General features: G+C 47.0%; 1 protein-coding gene across 2 annotated transcripts in view; it reads left to right on the top strand.

Annotated features, from left to right (window-relative positions):
• LOC308376570 (E3 ubiquitin-protein ligase SMURF2-like) overlaps positions 1–20999 on the top strand; it is a 65899-nt gene extending 44900 nt beyond the window's left edge. For both annotated transcript variants that reach the window (XM_080852949.1, XM_080852948.1), the window contains exons 12-20: positions 8001–8256; positions 10808–10911; positions 11067–11181; positions 11610–11788; positions 12846–12983; positions 13513–13633; positions 14102–14303; positions 15391–15466; positions 16999–20999. In XM_080852949.1, the coding sequence (XP_080709075.1) occupies positions 8001–8256; positions 10808–10911; positions 11067–11181; positions 11610–11788; positions 12846–12983; positions 13513–13633; positions 14102–14303; positions 15391–15466; positions 16999–17098 (1291 nt within the window). In that variant the 3' untranslated portion in view covers positions 17099–20999. The remainder of the gene's footprint in view (positions 1–8000; positions 8257–10807; positions 10912–11066; positions 11182–11609; positions 11789–12845; positions 12984–13512; positions 13634–14101; positions 14304–15390; positions 15467–16998) is intronic.
• The last annotated feature ends 1202 nt before the right edge of the window (positions 21000–22201 follow it).

Raw genomic sequence — 22201 nt, 5'->3', positions numbered from 1 at the left:
GGATCCAGATGGCTCGATAAGAGAACGCTGCCTCAGATGAATGCTGTTTTTTGGGGGGGGTGGAGTGTTTTTTTGGGGGTGTGTGTGTGTGGGAGTTGGTGTGTGTGTGTGAGGGGGGATTCTCCGAAAACGAGAAAATTAGTTTCTGGGGAGAGGCAGACACAACATTGTGCTTGGCTCGTGAGTGCGCATGGTGGTGTACGTCTGTCTGTGTGTGTGTGTGTGTGTGTGTGTGTGCGCGTGTGTGTGCGTCTGTGTGTGTTTTAGGGAGAAAAAGGGAGATATGGGAGGGAAATATGGGCGTGATGTGTTTAGACAGTGGGTGCACTCACAGAAATGCAGAGCAAAACATGTCTGTCAGAAATGACCAAGCTCTGTGTGGAATACTTTTCAGTGTGTGGGTGTCTGTGTGTGTGTGCGCCCGCGCTAGTGTTTCGTATCTCTGTATTCTTCTGTATGTATTGTTTAGATGTGTATGTATAACACGGAGACATGCGCATGGGTTTATATGCGGACTATGACTATGCGTGTGTGTGTGAGTGTTGGTATATATATATATACTCACGACACCCAAGAGTGTTCTCCTCCAGCATCATGTTCCTCTGTCTACCGCTCTCTCTCTCTCTTGGAGGAAAGAAGGAGAGGTGGGCAGGTAGAGAATATGATGGAGAAAAAAGGGGGAGGGAGGGAAGAAGATGGCAAAGGAATGAGGGAGGGAGGAAGGAAGGAGGGAAAAGAAGATGGAGGTCGGGATGGTGAGGGAGAACGAGGGAGGGAGGGAGAGAGAGAATGAAGGAGGGAGGGAAACATGTTTGGAGGGAGCCACTGCTGCATTCGCAACATACTTTTGGGCCCACACCACATTTAGTGTTGCAAGCGTTACTCCGAGGCAGCGGAGCGGAGCAGAGGCAAGCGGAGGCCTGTGTGCTGTTCGCTCTGTAAATCTGGGGGATCTGTTGTCATCCCTGTTGTCTGCGTGTCCAGTAATGCCAAGCGCATGTTTGCTCAGGGTGCTCAGGACTCCTCCACGCTGCAGGGCTCAGCCTCACTGTCCACTCCTCTCAGAGGAAGAATGATGATGATGGGTACGAGTCACGAAGGAAGAGAAGAAGGACGTGTATGAGAGAGAGAGACTGAGAGAGAAACAGACAGAGAGAGACTGTCATGGTAGGGATGTGCATGGTAGGCAGTGCATCAGAGAGAAACAGACAGACAGGGGAGATGGGCACCTGAGAGCCATATTATTGACATCACTTGGCCAGTGATGGGGCTCCTCCTCTCTGGTGGTGTCCTCCGCTGCTCCTCTTGCCTCCACCCCTCGCTCTCCTCCCCTCCCTGCCAAGTCTGCTCTGCAGGAAATAAAGGGATTGAGGGATCCTGTCGAGTGGCAGTAGAGAGGAAGGGAAGAGAAGAGAAGGAAGAGAGAGAGAGAGAGAGAGTGAGTGAGTGCGTGGAAGGTTTTGGGGTGAAGCGTTGTAACTTGACTGCATAGATGTCGTTTTTGTGTTTAGTTCATGCATACACACAAGGGAGAGGGAAGAGACAGTGGTCTGTGTGTGCTGCTCACTTCTGAAGGATAACAGGATGTGGTTGCATACTGTCAGACAGAGCCTCCCTCTTACTTGACAAGGCAACCTCTGCCTGTCTCTGTCTGTCTGTCTGTGTCTGTTTCTGTCTCTCTTTCTGTGTCTGTTTCTGTCTCTGTCTCTTTCTTTCTGTGTCTGTCTGTCCGTCTGTCTCTTTTCCTGTGTCCTGCTCCAGGCCTTGCTAAGGTCTCGGTGTTGAGTGAAAGCATCAATGCTAATTTCATGCCGTTCTGCTCCTGGGCCCTTTCTCTAATTAAGCTCTAACCGAGCTCCTTTAGAAGTACGTAAATCCCCCCCACGGCATCATGGCTTCGATGATCAAGAGCAAGTCACACTATGACCATGCTGTGATACGGTTCCCCTCATAACCTTACACCTATGTACAGTAAGCTGTGTGTGTGTGTGTGTGTGTGTGTGTGTGCAGATGCAGTGTGTTACACGTACATGGGTGATGATTATGCATGGTGAGCGATTGTGTGATTATCCACGAGCGCCGGTATCAGCCTCCCTCCGCCGGGCTCCTGCCGCGGTCTCCTCCTTTTTAAACATTAATCAGGCGGGCGAGTAAGATGAGTTAGCGTAGCCGGCGGAGGCCAGTAAGATGACGCCACCTCACTTCACTTTCCTCCATTCCGCCAACCACTTAATCATCCATTCCTCCCCTGGAACCAAACCAAAAGCACAGTATTTTATTTATTTTTTTATTTTTTGTATCCTCTCCCAGCCCTATCACTGCCCTTACAGAGGCCCCTGTGGATTGGTGCAGGGTTAGCTGCCTGCTAACAGAGAGGAGGAGGGGGGGAGGGGGGGGGGTAGCGTAGCCGCTGGAGGCAGCTCACTAGCCAAGACAAACAGAGGCGAGGCGAGGCAGACTAAAGCTCACCTGGCCTCTGCCCGCCAGCACGCAGACAGGCAGGAAAACAAACCCGCGGGACAGGAGAGGTGCCGGAGGGGGAGGAGAAGGAGGGGCAGGGGGGGGGGGGTGGTGCAGAGGTGGTTGTGCCATTTCAGTAGTTTATGGAGAGGTACCAGTGAGGGTGGCATATCTTGCTTCTGTTGCAGATTTCCTCTTTCGGTCAGCCGCAGTCGTCTGTCCTCAGTCGTCTGTCCTCAGTCTGTCCTTCTGTCTGTCTAGCTGTCTAATTCTGTGCGCTCGTTCCCCTCATGTCCCTCTTTATTTGTCCCTGTGTGTCGGTTGTTTTTGGTGGCTGTGTGTTTGCACTCCACTCTCTATCTCTTCATCTGCTGCCCCCCCCCCCCCACTCCATTCCTCTCTTCTCTCCATCTTTCCCCCCCTAACTCAACTGCATTGCCCTTAGCAAAAGAGGTGTAAATACAGGCAGGATTTTAAACAGGTGTGTGTGTGTGTGTGTGTGTGTGTGTGTGTGTGTGTGTGTGTGTGTGTGTGTGTGTCTGGTGAAGCAGGAAACATGGAGTTGCTGTAATGTTAGCTTGCTCTCCTAACTGCTCCCTGGTGTTGCCTTCCCTAACCTCTCCCTCTCTTGTTTCTTTCTCTCTCTCTCTCTCTCTCTCTCTCTCTCTCCCTATATATTTATATATATATTTCTTTTCCACATACATAGACGTGCCCCTCTGGGGCCCTGGCTGAGCTGAGTTGGCACGGAGGCCTTCTCTCTCTAATTACACAGAGGGGCTTATAGCTCGGGCCCTATACCGCCTGCCAGTTTATTTATATCAGGCCTAAGTGCAGTGTTTGTGCAGCGTATGTCAATTGTCCTGGTTTTTTATGCATTGAGATGTAAAATGTAGGGTGGCTGTTTAAAGCTGTGTGTGTATGTATGCATGTATGTATGTATGGTTTAAAAGCTTTTAACCTTTAGAAATGCAAGGAGTAGATAAAGATGTAGACATAGTGGTGGAGGAGTTTGTGCTGTGTGTGTGTGTGTGTGCTGTGTGTATATGTGTGTTGGGGGGGGGGGGGGGGGTTGCAGTATTTGTGCTGCCAAGCTGCGTGTGTGTGTGATAGCAAAGTGGGCTCGAATGAAAAGCCGCTTGTGTCGTCTGAATGAAGGCAGAGACTTCGGGTTCGCTGAAGTGACCTTACACCACAACCAGTGCCAGGAGTAGACACACACACACTCATGCACACTCACGCATGCAGGGTCCGTTAGAGATGGTGGCACACTTCACCGCGCCTGCCTCTCGCAGTGGGGATTGGCCATGCCCGCCGTCTCCACTTAATGGCAGGGGAGTGTGTAAGTGTGAGAGTGTGTGGGTACATATATCCGTGCCATAAAGGGGCCTCTTGATTCTGCGGAAGGCCACGCTGTGCGTCCACTTTACGCCCGTCCTCACCTCAGCGCCCCTGGCCAGCCTTCTCAAACAAGCCTCTCTCTCTCCCTCTCTCTCTCCGTGCTCTCTCTCTCTCTCTCTCTCTCTCTCTCTCTCTCTCTCTCTCTCTCTCTCTCTTTCTCTCTCTTTCTCTCTCTGCTTTCGAAGGCCGCAAACTCATCAGTTTTTTTTTTTATACCAGTTTCGGTTTTCAAACATTATGTTTCAAGAACAGTCTAGTTTATGACTAGTTGCTTCCCCTTGAGATGCGTTTCTATTGTACATGACATGTCTTCCTTTCCGGGCAGGATGTGGAAGTGGTCGCTTTTTTTTAATATATATACATGAAGTCGACACTCAAAGTATAGCAGTGTAGTTTTAATTACACGGCTCTCGTTAAAATCTCGAAATTACTCACCCATTATGTGCCACCCCCCAGGCCGACAAACTCATTTCGTTCACTTTTTCAAAGCTTCCTCTGCTCCTTTCAGTTTTTATGTGCGCCAAGCAGCCTTTTAGTTTGGGTCCCTCCCTAGACTCTACCCTCACTTTGACATGAAAGCCCTCACCCCTCACCCCCCCGCCCCTCCCGATGCCCCTCGACCACTCGCCAATAAAATAAATAGCTACTGACTTAATTACACTGGGACTGTGGGGAAACACTGGAGCCGTTTTGTTTTGTTTCAGTTTTTGAGAGAGAGAGAGAGAGAGAGAGAAATTCAAATAGAACACTCTTTCTTTCTTTCCCCTTTCCTCCTCCTCCTCCCACATCTTCTTCTGTCTCTCCCTTGCCCATGGATGAGTGGGGGTGGGTGGGGGAGAGTGTGTTGTGTTGGGAATGTTAAGTGCGGATAGCCCCGGTCTGTGCTCTTGTGGAATCACCCTGGCGGTGGCCGGAGCTGGTGGGTGGACAGTGGCTTCTTGTGTGAAGGCACCGCTGCTGTCTTTATATATGGCTCTGTGGGAAGACGCCGGCTTCTTCTCTTTTTCTTTCTCTCTCTCTCTCTCTCTCTCTCTCTCTCTCACTATCCCACCCTTCTAACCTCTCTCCACCCTTTTTCCCTGCGGCGAGTGGACAGTTTTGGACTGCTGTCTGTGTCTGTAAACGGAGACCACCCAGACGCTACTGTACTTACGGGGACGGCCGTTCTGGTTCTGGCGGTTCAGGGCCGAGGGAGCATGACGTGGCGCGGTTAGCGGCCCGGCACAGCCCACGGGAGGTCCTGAGGGTTTGGACAGGAAGTGAAGGTGTTATTGGAGGTGGGCGGAGGACAAGAGCGAGAGAGAGAGAGAGAGAGAGAGAGAGAGAGAGAGAGAGAGAAAGAGAGAGAGGAGGACAGGAGGGGTGTTTGAACAGTCTGGCAGAAAAGGGCGCAGAGGTCGTCCTGGCAGCGTCTCGTCCGCGGCTACCACTTCTTCCTCTCGCACGGCGCCACCTTTGTCTCTCCACCTCTCCTCTCTTTATTTTTCCTCTATCTCTCTCTCTGTCTCGCTTCATCTACCTCTCTCATGCGCTCTCCCTATCTCTCTCTCCCTCTCTGCTTCAGTCTACTTCTCACACGTTCTCTTTCTGTCTGTCTGTCTGTCTGTCTGTCTGTCTGTCTGTCTGTCTTTGACTGTCTGTCTGTCTGTCTGTCTGTCTCTCTCTGATTCACTCTACTCCTCACACGTTCATTGTGTCAGTGGCGCAAAAAGTGGGTATGCGCTGTATGCGGCGCATAGGGGCGCCGCACCATGAGAGCGCCAAAGCGATGGTAAAAAAAATAAAAAATGTTTGGGGAATTTTCTATATGTAGCTGCTGTTGTGCGTTTCTAAATCATTTCTGCATTTCCTTAATGTTATATAACATTTTAGAGGACTAAACAGACTAGAGTAGGCGCCTCATCTCTTAAGATTCCATAATAGAATTTTGACATAAAAGAAGAGGGAGAGTGAGCGCCGTGACCGCTCAACACACAAGCAGTTAGAACTAGGCTACGAGTAGTGAGTTGGTTGGATGGAAGATGGATAAAGCAAAAAAGCTGTCGGGAGCTGAAAACAGAAAAAGAAATAGGGAAAAAGAGAAGACATGTCAGGGGATGCAACAGCAATTAAATAAGTGGATGGTGAAAGGCAACAGGTAGGTTTTAAGGTGACTTTACGTTTGTGCTTGGAGGCTTGCAAATAATGTTAACAGACTAGCTAGCAGGCTAGCTAGCGTTTGCTAACATAGAAATGTAGCAGCCGAATGGGGGTTTATGGCTAGCTTCAGCCTCATCAATTAGGCTGATGATAGCTACATTTAGATTTTGGTTAAACCCTACTGTACCAATCCCATGTATGACACATCTCAATTTTATGAAGGCAAAATAACAACTGGTAAATATAAGGTGGCAGACTGGCTCTGGTAGCATTCACGGTTCTAACAAGAAGCTGGAAACTTAACTTTGGTTACCATGGTTACCATTAGCTGTTCATGTTAGCTGTGCTGTCAAACATACAGGCTATCTGTTGGCATGGTGCAATACAAGATAAATGGGCAAGGGAAAAGGCACCGCGTGTTATTATTTAGTAGCAACTAAAAAGCACTCTAGAATATTTTGGTAGCAGCATTGTTACACATCATCACCTTAAAAGATCTTTATTTGTAGGCTTACTTTTGCGTTTTAAGGCACTATTTTGCAATGGTTATCATTTTAATGTTAATGTTTGCAACTGTTTATTATTTGTTAACATTGTTACTAATATATATATATATATATATATATTTGTGTGTGTGTGTACAGTATATACTGTATGCACCATAGGGCACCATTATGGTAGGCATGCAGTGGCTGATATACTTTAAAATAAACCTTTATTATTTAAAGCCCATACATGATGACGTCTGGCACACTTATTTTTTTATTTGTTTAAGAAAAAAAAACGTGTGTGTGTGGGGGGGTATGGGGGGGGGCGCCAAAATTGTTGCTGCATACCCCCCTGACATTGGGCAGTTGCACCCCTGCATTGTGTCTCTCTCTACCGGTCTCTCTCTGTCTCTCTCGCTCTCTCTCTCTCCCCCTCTGGGCTAGGTGAGCTTCACCTTCCCTCTCCCCCTGTGGAACAGCTGCTCCATTCTTCCAGTGGATGGCTTTCTTAACGAGAGAGAAGGGGGCACTCAGAGGGTATTTAAGGGGGGGGGGGGGGTTCTGGCGGTGGCAGAGGGGTGTGTTAAAGTGGATCGGCTCCTGTTTAAACAGAGGCAGGGGCTGTTTTTGCGAAGGGGGGCGGGGGGGGGGATTCCCAGAATTTCCTCTGTGCGCACCCCACCACACACACACACACACACAAACACACATTGCCTAACCCCCGACTGTGACCCCCGGCGTCTGTCAAGGAATCGGCCCAGTCAGCAGCACTCGCACGCAGGATCAGAGCAGATTAGTCCTGTGATCTCCTCCATTTTCAAACCCTCAATCTTTCATCATTTTATATATATATTTTTGGAGTGATATTGCCGGCAGAGATCTGCTTCCCGGACGTGACCCTGTTTTTTTTTTTTTTTTCCGAATGTAATGGGGTTTGTTGTCGAAGCGTCTGACTTCCTGAAAGTCTCGCTTGTGCTGAGAGCGGCGTCTTGTGGGGAGTCAAGCTTCTGGGCAGCTTCACCGCTTTAATCCAGGGCCTCACCCCCGAGCTCTGAAATATGTGACCAAAACATTTGGGCCAAGTTTCCTCCTCGCATGGCAGGGCAAAACCAACCCGGGCCCTTTCACTCCGGGACGTACACCAGACCAGGAAAATCCCAAGTCCTCCTTTCGACCACTGCGTATTCGTCTTCTGGATTAGTTGGATCAGCTCCAGGCTCGAGTGCCCAAACAAGGGCAACTAATGAAGTGAAATCAGCTGGCGCTGTAGCAGTAGAACAGGGAGCATAGTGGGGTTCTCACTGCACGAACCCAAACCACTTCCCCCTGTGTTCTTTCTCTGTTTTTGTCTGTTTTTTTTTGTCTCTCTCTGTTCTCTTCACTCCGTTCGTTCTCCTCATTACACAAATCTCACGGAATCTTTTTTTTTCCTTTGTTCATGTCTCCCTCCATCTCCTCCTCCTCTCTGCTCCTCCCTCCATCCCTCCCTCCCTCCATCCCTCCCTCCCTCAGCAGTCGTCAGAACCAGCTGAAGGAGCAGCAGCAGCAACAACAGCCGCCGCCACAGCCACCGCCACAGCAGCCACCGCCACCACCACAGCAGGTGCTGTCACCGGCGGTGCTGCAGGAGGACCCAGACTGCCTGACGGTGCCCAAGTACAAGCGGGACCTCGTGCAAAAGCTCAAGATCCTGCGCACGGAACTCTCAGCGCAGCAGCCCCAGGCTGGACACTGCCGCATCGAGGTGTCCCGTGAGGAGATCTTTGAGGTGAGAACACACACACACAAACACAGGCAAAATCAATCAATAAGTGAGGGATAATGTATAGAACGCAGCTCATTATCGGGAAATAAGCCCCGACAGGGCGAACAGCACCCCGACGCGAAAAATAACTTAACACAGTGTGTCTTTTTACAATGTATTTGTTACTATACATAGTGTTAAAAAGCAGAGAAATAGTTCGCCAAAGACGTTGAACGTTCTTTAGAACACAGCTGCTAAACCGTCCGCTGAAACTCCATTGATAAGTTACCTGACTACTTGCGGAGTGCTACGAAAGACGTGAATCAGAGGCAAAAAGGCCACTTTCCTTGACGGCGGTCATTATTGCATAGCAACGGTCCGTTATCGGTTAGTAACGGACCGCAGAACATTGGGAAGCCCCATTCAAGTGAATGGAGCATTCTACAGCATTAAGAAGAGCCGTGTAATAACAGTCAATAACAATCTGTTATATACGCAGATATAATAGTAGCCTAAATAATGTACACCTAGGTTGACAAAACAATGGCAACGTCCTTATCTTTTACCAGGACGTCATCCTTGGGCGGCCATTTGGATGTGTGGTGGCCAACTCAATTCAACATGAATAGATCATGTACTATTCCTACCCATTTGCTATTGTGTAGACTGCACCTGCAACTCTGCAGCACAATCGCTCTCGACGAAAGGAATTTACTGTGGCTAGCTAGGTCGCAATTATATTTCTTGCATATAACTTGCATATTCTTACATATATTTCTTACATATATTTCTTAAATCCTTAAAATACACGTGCTGATTATCATTTGGGTGACACACACACTTACACACACATTACACACACTTACACGCTTACTTTACTATGCACAAATTGATAATTACGTGTTCCTGTCTCTCCACTGGACAAGAACAGTGTCATACGTTTGATCCCAGTGCACCCCTTTATGATGATGCACACTACCTGCACTACAACCAGAAGATTGCCTACACACACACACACACACACCCTCAGTTGTCCCAGTTTGGCTCCCTCAGAGAAGAAGCCTCTCAGCTGCTCTGCCTCTGCTCAGGCATCTGGGTCTGGAAGACGGGGGCATTCCTGCTGGATGATTTCAGCTAGGGAGGCGGAGAAAGCAAAAGTAAGAGTGAATGAGGGAGCGAGAGAGAGAGAGAGAGGGAGGGAAAGTGAGAGAGAGTGAGAGAGAGAGGGGTAAGCTTGGCCCAGCTTGAGCTCCATAACTGGCGAAGTTCAAGTCACACAATAAAACAAATATATTACTTCATTGACAAATGTGACAGCCGCAGAGAAATTCCATAAAAGAGTAGGGGAATGCTGTCTTCTTGAAAGGCGTCCGAAACCACGGCTCTGTATTTGTATGGGCATCAAAGTGTGTATGTGTGTTAAGGTGAGCTTGTGAGCCTATGTGCATGGTGTGTAAGGTGTGTATGCGTGGTTGTGTGGCTCTGTGTTGAGTTTAAGAGAGAGAGTGTGTGTGTGTGTGTGAGAGTGTAAGAGACAGCGAGTGTGTGTGTGTGTGTGTGTGTGTGTGTGTTTGTGTGTGTGCCAGCGGTGCGCTGTAGTTTCCAGTGCAGCAGGGTTCTGGTGGGGAGAACACGGCCATGGCGTGGAGGCTGCCCGCTGTTGGCTCGACCCGGTCCTGTGTTTGCAGTGGCAGGACCCACGCCGCTCTCGGTCCCGCTCGGCGCCAGCTGTTACGTAACCCACACTCGTTCACGCTCCCTTTCTTCTTCTCCCCCTCTCAAAGGAGAGACCAGCGTTCCCGGGGATGAGATGAGATCATGCTTGCTGGTACATTCCGGCACCCCCCCCCCCCCCTCTCTCTCCCTGTTCTCCACTGGGCCTCCAGCTCTGAGTGTTTTGGGGGGGGGGGGGGGGGGGGGAACTATACGTCAGAGTGTTCTTAGGGGTGAACTTACAGGCAGAATGTTTTTTTTAGGGGGTAACTTTCAGCCTGGGCCCTTTTCAGGAGGAACTTTCAGGTTGGGTCATATTCTGTGGTAACTACTGACCTGTATTCAGAGTGAACGTGTGGTAACTACTGACCTGTATTCAGAGTGAACGGGTGGTAACTACTGACCTGTATTCAGAGTGAACGGGTGGTAACTACTGACCTGTATTCAGAGTGAACGGGTGGTAACTACTGACCTGTGTTCAGAGTCAACGGGTGGTAACTACTGACCTGTATTCAGAGTGAACGGGTGGTAACTACTGACCTGTATTCAGAGTGAAAGGGTGCAGACAGATTTGCGAAGCTGAAACTAGGAGTGTTGCATTAGGTTGCTGCCAAGAACCGAAACTGTGGGGTAATTTCTGTGGTGATGAACCGTAGGCTTTTGTTTATGAAATCTCCAGTAAGACGTTCGGCGGAGGGTAAACATCAGTTTGTCATCACTCACATTACTGAAAGCTACGTGACTCATCGCACTGCAGATCAGCTGTTGCATCAGATCATATCGTAAGAATGATCAAACCACATCCACTTAAGAAATAATTGACGTGTCTGTGTCTGTGTCTCGTGGTGTGTGTCTGGTGTAGGAGTCATACCGGCAGGTGATGAAGATGAGGCCGAAGGACCTGTGGAAGAGACTGATGGTGAAGTTCCGAGGAGAAGAAGGCCTGGACTACGGCGGGGTTGCCAGGTACACCACCCACATTTGTGTCACACAAAATTTCACCGGCCTTCATTCACATCTTTGTGTATGGCCATTTTATTCATGGTCAGGATCCATCCAGCCATTCTAATCTCTAATTTCTCTCCCTGGTTCTCTCTCTCTGTTTTCTCTGTGTGTCGTAGGGAGTGGTTGTATCTTTTATCTCATGAGATGCTGAACCCATACTACGGCCTCTTCCAGTACTCCAGGGATGACATTTACACCCTGCAGATCAACCCTGACTCAGCTGTCAATCCGGTAAGCAAATGCACACACACACACACACACACACACACACACACACACACACACACACACACATATATTCATCCTCTTCACAAAAACACTTTCACATACCGGTACATAAGATAAAAGCTTGCATTCTCTGTCACACACTCTCTCACACAAGCAAACACAGGCTTTACACACACACTTTCACATATATAAACAACCTCACATTCTATGTCTGTGCTTGTGCGTATAAGGGACACAGAAGCGCACACACACACACACACACACACACACACACAGTAGGACCACAGGAGCAGATCAGATATCTCTCCATACGTTCTGCCTGCTCCACTGTAAGTAGGCCAGCTGCCAGTTAGCAGTGAGTAAGATCTCTGACCGCCTTAGAATCTGATCCATCCCCCCCCCCCCCCACCCCATCTCCTCCTCCCCACCAGGAGCACCTGTCGTATTTCCACTTTGTGGGCCGGATCATGGGCATGGCAGTGTTCCACGGCCACTACATCGACGGCGGCTTCACGCTGCCCTTCTACAAGCAGCTGCTGGGCAAGCCCATCACCCTGGACGACATGGAGTCCGTCGACCCCGACCTGCACAAGAGCCTCGTCTGGATCCTGTGAGTGTGCGAGATGAGCGTGAACACACACACACACACACACACACACACACACACACACACACACACACACACACACACACTTGTTATGTTACGCTTTTAGATGCACTTAGTGGTTAGACATGTGCACCACACACACTTGCATCCAAACACACTTTCTCAGACAGACACACACACACACACACACACTCTCACACACACACACATTCACACCCATTCACACACACACACACTCTCACACACACACACATTCACACCCATTCACACACACACACACTCTCTCACACACACACACACACACTTGTTATATTACGCATATGCATACACTCATCCGTTAGACATATAGAAGCTCTTTGAAACACTTACTGGTTCATCTAAAACAAACATAGTCTTTTCACTCGCTCCAGCTTGTAAGACATGTGTACCACCATCCAAACACAATTTCTCAGACACACACACACTTAATACACAGAGGAGTAATGATTCCTCGCACACAACTATTCAGACATGCCGTCAGTGGCTTATAAAGACCAGACACTCAAATCTGGATCAGATAAAGAACAATTACCAGTAAAGCATTACACACACACACACACACACACACACAATAACTTCAAGGCTTATTCACACAGGAACCCGCTTGGACGTGCCACACACACACACACACACACACACACACACACTTTAAGACTTATTCACACAGGAACCGTTAAGATGCATGCTATGTGCAATGCCCACACACACTCCGCACATACTTCGAGGCATATTCACACAGGAACCTGTAAAGACGCAAGCTATGCCCACACACACACACACACACACACACACACACACACACACACACAAATACTTCAAGGCGTATTCAAACAGGAACCTGCTATGACACACATGCATCCACTAAAACCACAACTGAGGAAGAACTCATCAGACCAACCCGGGGCCCGTTACGAACTCCATTTTTCAACCCCTTCCTCCTCTGTACGTGTGTGTGTGTGTGTGTGTGTGTCTGTGGCTGTGTCTGTGACTGTGTGTGTGTGACTGTGTGTCTGTGTGACAGGGACAATGACATCACGGGCGTGCTGGACCACACCTTCTGCGTGGAGCACAACGCCTACGGTGAAATCATCCAGCACGAGCTCAAGCCCAACGGCAAGAGCGTGCCCGTCAGCGAGGACACCAAGAAGGAGTATGTCAGGTGAGTGACCGCTGGTTACATGGAGGCCTCTGCTCCGTCAGCCCAGTCGCTGATCCACGATCAGTCACGGTCGATTTACACGGGGGAACTTGGGAACTTTCTGCTATGTCTGGAGTAAGCGTCTCTAGTGTCTGTGCTTTCTCCAGCCTTAGTACTCTTAAGTGTTTGGTGAAGTGAGGACATTTTTGAGCATGAACTGTGCCATTCCAGAAACCTCAAACTCAAGTCATTTAAGAGAAATCATGAATCTTCCGATGAATACCTTGACTGTCAGTCTCATAGGTGTCGTATTTAAGAAATAGTCGATGTGTTCCAACAGTCAAATCTAAAAACTCCAGACATCCGAAAACACTCTCCTTCATTGGAGTGATCGTGGGGTTTGATTGAAGCGTCTTCTGAGTGGTGACATGTGCTAATGTCTGTGTGTGTGTGTGTGTGTGTGTGTGTCTGTGTGTGTGTCTGTGTGACTGTGTGTGTGTGTGTGTGTGTGTGTGTGTGTGTGTGTGTGTGGGGTTTGGTGGGTCCGCAGGTTGTATGTCAGCTGGAGGTTCCTGCACGGCATTGAGGCTCAGTTCCTGGCCTTACAGAAGGGCTTCAATGAGGTCATCCCACAGCACCTGCTCAAGGCCTTTGATGAGAAAGAGCTAGAGGTACCTGCTACACACACACACACAAACACACACACACACGAGCCTGCAGTACAGTAGGAGAATAAAATGTAAACAAATATAGCTGTGTGTAACATGGACAAGGTGTTAAACTAGGTGAAGCGTTCCATGTGTTCAACACAAGTCTTGGATTGGATCTATAAAGAATAGAAGAATTCACAGTGGAACTGTAGCCAACCTTTAATGAAAGGGGAATGTGTGCGAAGATGTTGTTCTGAATGTTCTCTATGTACTTTCTGTCCATATAAATGTCTGTTTGTCTATCCAACCATCACCCGATCTATCTACCGGAGTGTATATATCTCTGTAACTCCTGTTTTAACCTGTCCGTGTGCCCGTCTGACTCTCTCGCTATGAATCTGTTGATGTATTAGTGTTGGCCGTGTCTGTCTGATGTTGTCTGACCAGTTCCACTGTAAGCTCTTAACTCCTCTCCTCTCCTCTCCTCAGCTGATTGTGTGTGGCCTGGGGAAGATAGACATCCACGACTGGAGGTCGCACACGCGGCTCAAGCACTGCACGACCGAGAGCAACTGTGTGAAGTGGTTCTGGAGCGCCGTGGAGTCATTCGACGAGGAGCGACGCGCCCGACTGCTGCAGTTCGTCACCGGCTCCTCCAGAGTTCCCCTGCAGGGCTTCAAGGCGCTACAAGGTGAGTGTGAGTGTGCCAGTGTGTCTCTCTCTCTCTCTCTCTCTCTGTGTGTGTGTGTGTGTGTGTGCTTACAGTCTCTTTGATGAGTGTGTGTGTGCCTTTGTTTTGTGCACATTTAAAGCCTGTGAATGTCATGAATGATCTCTTGGTGTGTGAAATGTCTGTATGTGTTTATGTATCTGTGGAAGTGTGTTTATACAAGCTGTGTGTGTGTCTCCATGTGTCTGTGAAAGACGGCATGTGTTCAGAAGAATGCACCTGTTCTTGTGGATATCTTTGTGCAAGGTGAATGGGGGGGTGTGTTAATGTGTGTGTGTGTGTGTTTGTATTGAGTTTGTTTGTGTGTGTGTGTGTGTGTGTGTGTGACTGTATGGTGTATGTTTGACTGAAGCCATGATTGAGTGTCTGTGTGAGACGATGAACCGAGACTCCACTCTCCCTCTGCTATATAAGGGGGAAGAGCAAATGGCTCTGTGTGTGTGTTGGTGTGTCCGTATGCGTGCACATCGATATCCCAGGATTACCCTGCAGTGCCTCGGACTTAGCTGTGGTTGAGGTCAGTGGCTTTCCACTCAGCAACCCAGACAGTCTGACTGTGTCTCTGTGTGTGTGTGTGTCACCACAGGACAGACACACACACACACACACACACACACACCAAGTACAATGGAGGCCTGTACGGTCTGTCATGGTCTGCGTAGGTCAGCTCTGTTAAACCATAGTGGAGGCGGAGGCATATACATCTATGATTCTATGTCTGTCTGCTGGGAAAATATACAGGCAAGGAGATGTTTTTGGAACGCTATGGAGGCTGCAGACCATCGTGTCATATAATATCAGCTTGGGCTGTGTGGGGGGGGGGAGGAAGAGTGTGTGTGTGTGTGTGTGAGAAAGGAGGTGTGGAAGTTTGAGGTCTGTCTTGATTTATGAGTCTGCATATCAAATGAGTAAGTGCCGAAGAGGTGCCTAGAACTCTGTGAGTGTGTGTGTGTGTGTTTTAGTGATTTTGTGTGTGTGTTTGAGTGCAAGGCAGAGACCGCATTGTTTATCTATATATGTGTGTGTGTGTGTGTGTGTGTGACTCCAGGGGCTGCAGGACCGAGGCAGTTCACCATCCATCAGATTGATGCGAACACCAACAACCTGCCCAAGGCCCACACCTGGTGAGTCACGTCTGCCTCACACACGCCACATGTTTGCACACTGACACATCGCTATGGCAACCCTCTCCTCAGTGAGTGATGGACTGGTGGAGTGGAGTAGACCATGATTAGCCTAGTCCAAGCTCTACATACGTACATCTGTATTAGGCCTGTGCCATGTATCACAATAGTTTCACAGATCTGCCCGAATCCACGTTCATTTCTCCTGAATTACCAAGTTTCGAAACACCACGCAATTAAATGTCTTAGATGAAATGTGTGCCACCGTTGCTTATTCTCCCTGTGGATATAAGTACTAAAATGTTTATTATGAAATTTGTACCACAATCATTTATCATTTCTATGGGGCATTTTCTCTGCGAGTTAGCGTTCGGCTAGCTTAGCTGCGCTGTAGAACTGTACTCCTTAAACCGGGAGTTTCAGGGTTTAACACGCAGCTAAGCTAAGTTGAACATGATTCCTGTGTAAAGAAAAGCTTTGTTTTAGCTAATAAACTGCTAAACTGTCTGGAAGCCAGAACTACAATATCCAAACCGTTCAATGATACGAAACTTAATAATATCATTAACAAAGTTAGATCGGTGCAAATCCAGTCCATATGCTATTATTCAAATGCATATAGGCTATTAATACAGTCAATATTGGATCCTCCAGCAAATGCGAGATTTTTCTTCTATAAATAAAGAGTATAACTGTCAGCATTGCCATGTTGGTTAACCACAATCTATTCTTTGGAATCAATATAAGAAAATATAAGGCTAAATATAGTTTAACCGCAGTAAGCCTTCTCATTTTGGGATCCTCAGATTGACTGTAGCCTAGACAAATGTGACTTGTGTTTGAATGTCATAAAATCAAATGGCCCTGAATAAATATAAACAGTGGAGCTTGGTGCACGCATGGTGAGTAAAGCGTGTCTCTTTTCGTGAGCGGAGAAACTAGCCTATGGTTACGTTAGTCTAGGTTGTCAATGTAAAGTATTAGGCTTGTGTAGCATTTCATTCTCAGTCAAAGTAGTCCCTAAAGACTACATGAGCCTACATGGGTACTAAATTCATGCAAGCCTGCCATCTGTGTAATGGATGGAATATCTGTCTAATTCTGGGTGGAAATCGTCTTAATCTCTCCTTAAACCATCAACACATTAGGTTTAAATTCACACAGAAAGCGACCTCTAATGGCAGTTATGAGGTTGCGTGATCCAACACTCAACCTAAACCTGCGCTACAGGTTAAGCCCCATTGCTGTGTCGCGAGCTCCTGTGGTTTTATTAAGCCACGTGATGTCTTCTGCAACATGCAAGTTTTAAATCCGTGTTAAACTCTGGGAGGGGGGAAAAAGCCAAGCTAACAGAGCAATTGCCCCATCCTGTTGTTCACAGTACAACACACACAAAGCAATCACAGTGAAACAACCTGCCATGGCTTATTTTTCATAATTAATCATCTCCCTCTCCTCCTTCTCCATTCTTCCACCCTCTCATCTCTACCTCATGTCTCCATCCTCTTCCTCCTCCTCTTGTTCCCCTCCAGCTTTAACCGGATTGACATTCCCCAGTACGAGCACTATGACAAGCTATACGACAAGCTGCTGACGGCCATCGAGGAGACGTGCGGCTTCGCCGTGGAGTGACAGGGCAGACGGACGAGAGCGGCACACACAGACACGCAGACAGACAGACAGACAGACAGACAGACAGACGAACAAAAACGACAGGGAAGGAGGGAGAGATGGAGGAAAGGAGAGAGGGGAGTCTGGGCCTCAGGGCTGCCCTTCCATACAGCCACCGGCCCCCTCAGGAGTCTCCTGGAGCAGCAACAGCAGCCATGCGTCTCTCCACCAGCGCTGGCCTCGCTCCAGAGCAGAGGATGGGAGGCTCACCACGAAGAACACTCTTGCCTATTCACCCTGTTTGTTTGTTTGTTTTTTGTTTGTTTGTTTGTTTTAGTTTTTTTACTATTATTACTTTTAGTTTGTGTGTGAATGGGGAGGGTGTTTGCTCCGTTCTTCCTATATTTAGATGATGTTTTCTGTTGATTTTTTTTTTATTCAAACATCTTCTCAGCTGCTAAGGACTTGATTTATTTCTGAACCTTGAAAACCTGCAAGTATCACGGATTTTTGTTTAGTTTTACGCTTTTTTTTCTGTTGATTTTTGTCTTTGGTCTGCCAGGATAGTTGAACTATTTTAGTGAATTCAAATAAGGGAAAGCAGCACAGTATGTGTGCACATATGTATGTGTGTGTGTGTGTGTGTGTATGTATGTGTCTGTGTGCTTGTGATGTCTTTGGGGAAAATATCTAAAACCATATCTTAATCTAAATGAGCATATGCCCAGGTCTTGCGTCTGTGTGGGAGGAAACGGTTCGAGTCCTACTGAGATATCGAGGCAGAAAGAAAAGATAAATGTACATGCATATGCGTCATTCTGGCTAGTCTTGGACTGCATTTGAACTTGAGTAGTCCCTGGTGCTGATTGCAGAGTCGCCCAGAAAGGTCCTCAGATAAGACAGGTCCCCAGAAAAGACCGTTTCCCAGAAAGCCCTGTGTGGCTCAGTGCAGTCCAGCTGTCCTCGCTCCCGCACCATGTGACCTGGCCATTGAGGTGAACATGACCTCATCGTGCATCATCATCATCATCAGTTTCACCACCAGCCTCTGCAACAGTCTAGCTAAGGCCCAGACGATGTCATATCCTATGCATATGCAGACAACACACACACACACACACACACACACACACACACACACTCTCACACTCTCACACACTCACACACTCACACACTCACACACTCACACACACACACACACACCGACACACAGAGAAGCTAGCACTCGCCAACAGAGGCCAGAGCCATACTGCCGACATTCTTGCCGATAGAAACACGATCCATGTGTTTCTCGCATCCTACTGAGACCTGCCAATTCTTGCATAGGAGTAAATAATATTTTAATTATTTTTGTTGTGTTCACTATTCCCTTATGTGGTCCTTATATGCCATAGATCATGTAGGATCACCTCTGTTGTTATGTGTTGTGTAGTTGGAGGGTGGAGTTAAGATGAAGAGGGTTGCAGCACCAGCTCATCTCCTTCCCTTTGGAACGCCGAAGAGTGTGGGAGAGCGTTCCCAAGGACAGGGACTTGAGAGGGTACAGCCGGAGATCCTTTAAGTGGAGCTCAAATTCCGAACTGTTGTCTCTGGACTTTAGACTGTGGTCTGTCTGGAGACAACGTACGTAGCTGCTATCCAACAGTCGGCGAGACCTGCCATCATGGTTTGACAATAATACTTCTATTTTGGATTGAGTCGTCATGTGCGACGATGCAGGGTTTATTTTGCCGCTTGGCCAGCTCGTACTAAGCTTGTGTGTTTAGATAACATGTCTCTCCAAAGGATCTTTTCATAGCGAGCGTTAATGTGTATTGCAAAACTATATGAGCCAGTACTGGATATGGTTGATGTCAGTAAAGTGGTCTTTCAAGATTTTTTTTAAACTGGAGTGAAATTAGATGAGTTTTTATTCTTGGCTTACTCCACCACCTCATAGCCTACTGTGTGTGTGTGTGTGTGTGTCTCTGTCTCTGTCTCTGTCTCTGTCTCTGTCTCTGTCTCTCTGTGTGTGTGTGTGTGTGTGTGTGTGTGTGTGTGTGTGTGTGTGTGTGTGACCACTTTTTGTGCTAGCTAGTTGGAGTGTTGCCGAGGGTCCCTGCTGGAACGTTAGCACCGACTATGCAGAGATAAACCTCACTCTAGGGAAGGGCTCCTGACCAGGTCTAGGAAACTATCAGTCCCCCACCCCCCAAGAAAGCCTTCTCATTACAGACAGAGTGTAGAAGGAGAGTGTGATTATTTTTTTCTGCGCAACATCCCAGTTATAAAAGGCAGGAACGTTTTATTTTTCCTTGCAACTCTAGAGCACTTTAGAAACTTGGCAGGCAGGAGATGCGTTCATATTCATTACAAAATACGACCTGATGCCAGAATTTATCCCTGTTATCTTGCATTGGAAATATACTTGGATATATATCTATATCTATATATATACCTGTAATTTAGAGTATATATGTACAAATACATATATATTTTGTATATGGCTTGTCTATTCTGTCTTAGTATAACACAGACCTCACGCTACATACTCAGGTGATGGCTTTTAGAGAGAGATATTATATATATTTTGTTTTCTTGCTTGTGTGAAGCTTATGTTTGTAATGACGGTAGAATGAGTCTCCAGCTCTGGTTGCATGTCTTGGTTGTGAAGGGAATTACCTAGTCTGTCCTGTGACGCCCCTCTCTGAAGAGAATGCATGGAAAACTCGGCCTTGTCCCTAAGTTCACGGAGGACTGAATTGCCCCGGTCTCTTTTTAAAAACTCCTCATGGCAACGAAAAGTGATGGAGCAAAAAAAAAAACAACAACCCTGCTCTGTCCCAATACGTTGGATGAGACTTGAACCATTGATGCCGTCACCTGCCATGGTCTGGTAACTCATTGGCTCTCCAGAAGAGTACCCCAGGTGATGAACACGTTCACCCTGAAACTCTTGTGTGTTCTGGCACTGGACCCCTCTGCCCCGGAGAATCCAGCACATGCATGTAAAGGGCCATTTTTGGACCTGCTTTATTTATTTGCATTCTCATGTCTTTGCAGCGCCCCCTTGGTTCTTTTGTAACGGCCTGTCTATAGCAATCGATGACCATGGACTGTTCTTGATATTTGCATTGAAAGGAAGAGAAGACGACTCCCCTCTTGCCTACTTGGACTTCAGCTACAGCCCCTTGATAATGCAAAGGAAGTATCCTGAAATGGTGCTTTGTACAGTATACGTTATTGTTCATATGCAGATCATGACTTACTTTTAATTTAACTTAAAAAAGAAGAACATTTTCAAAAAAGCGAAAAAAAAATCATCATATATACATACATGTTTTGCACACAGAGACTTAAGTTGCTCAGCAATAACGAGCAACTTTCATATTTACTGACTTTTGTATAGTTATTATAACACATTAACATGTCCAATACACACATACAGCTCTTTTGTGCTTTTAACAGTTAGCCGTAATCATGAAAGTCTTCATTCTGCATCATCGCCGATTGTTGGGGTGATTTTGTTCCGTATCAAAAGTAATTTTTTTTTGTTTTTTTTTGTGGCTAATGGAAATGCATCCTCTGTAGCATGGCAAATGTATCTGTTATCTTTAAGGCTAACTGGTACAGTTAGCTGGTAATGCAACACACTATGAGTCTTTTTACTTTGTTCTTGAGTGTTTGTGTGATGAGTTGGCCTTCGTTGCGCTTATGTAAATGTGTTTTTGACTAATTTTTAAGCGACAAAACTCATGTCAAGCCACCTGTTCATCCTCCTTTTCTTTTTGTATTTTAATCATTTTGGTTTCCATTGGACTCATTTTGTATTTATTATTACAGTGTGTTAGTCCTACGTGGCTGTTTTGTATGCTTTCACATTGTCACACACTTGTACATAAAGTCCAATTTAGGGGAATCGGTCTCCTGTAGCCCTGCAGAGATGAGCAATAAAGGCCATGCTGTTCGCAACTGGCAGCAAACCTGTTTAATAAACATGCGCCGTCTCTTTGTGTTCTTTTATGGCAGACAAGCACCATCGTCTTAGCATTGAGGGCTACAAATGCGCCTGTGGAGAATAAGCAGAATTAACAGTCCATTTGCTTTTGTTGCTTAGCTGGGCCTTCTCCCATCAAGTTTAAACAGTCATTTTTGTGTTAAGATGGACGCATTTAATTTAGCCTAACAAATTAGCCCACACTCTAGTAGGCATGCAGTGATCTGAGTGGAACCGTAGGCTATACCTCAGGTTGCAGTGCCGTAATACTTAAGTTTGCTGCAATTCTAGGCGATGGAATTGGGTGATTTGATAACTTCTTGATATCTCCATAGGACAGAAATACCCGACTAACGGTTTAGTCATCTTCCAGTAAGAAATTACTCAGTTTGTCCGTATTCCTACGTTATGTTATAGGCAGGGAATGGGAATGTTACTTTTGAAATGTAATAGTTTACAGACAACTTCGGTGTAAGACTTACTGGCCAACTTAATTTCTCTGAGCATCTAGCTTCTTGTCTCGTGGTCTTAGCGGTTTATACTCAATAATTAGAAGATCAACCCATATTTCAAACAATATGCCACCCAAATTCGTGTTCAGGCACTAGTTATTTCTAAACTACACTATTGTAACTCAAATGTAACGGGCCTGCACACTGCATGTAGTTAAACCGTGGAAGGTGATTCGGGGTGTAGCCACACCATTGGTCTATGATCAGCCACGTTCTCCTCTGCTAGTCACACTTCGCTGGCCCACTGTGGCTGCCAGAATTAAGGTTAAATCCCTTATCCTAGTCTGTAGGACAGCCACTCGACCATCTTGTTCAAATGCATAATTCAGTGCTTTTAACCATTTCGACCACTTCGCTCCTCTGATGAGTGTCCATTGACTCTTCATTCATGGTACCTCGGTGGTGGAATGACCTACCTTACCTAGTGCTGTCTGTTCTAGTTTCTGTTCTGTCTGGTCATTTTAAAATGTTTAGCCTACTGCATACTATCCTAATGCATGAATGGTCAGAATGTGTAAAGTGCGATTCATCACTTTACTGGAAAGAGTAGGCTACTCAGGAACACTCGTGCTCGTGATTTCACATGTTAATTCTTGAAATAGTCTACACATCATCTTCATATTTATATATGATACT

Source organism: Sprattus sprattus (assembly GCF_963457725.1).
Source record: "Sprattus sprattus genome assembly, chromosome: 1".
In the NCBI taxonomy this organism is placed as follows: domain Eukaryota; kingdom Metazoa; phylum Chordata; class Actinopteri; order Clupeiformes; family Clupeidae; genus Sprattus; species Sprattus sprattus.
Note: the sequence above shows the minus strand (reverse complement) of the source record. Positions and strands in the feature narration are given on the sequence as shown.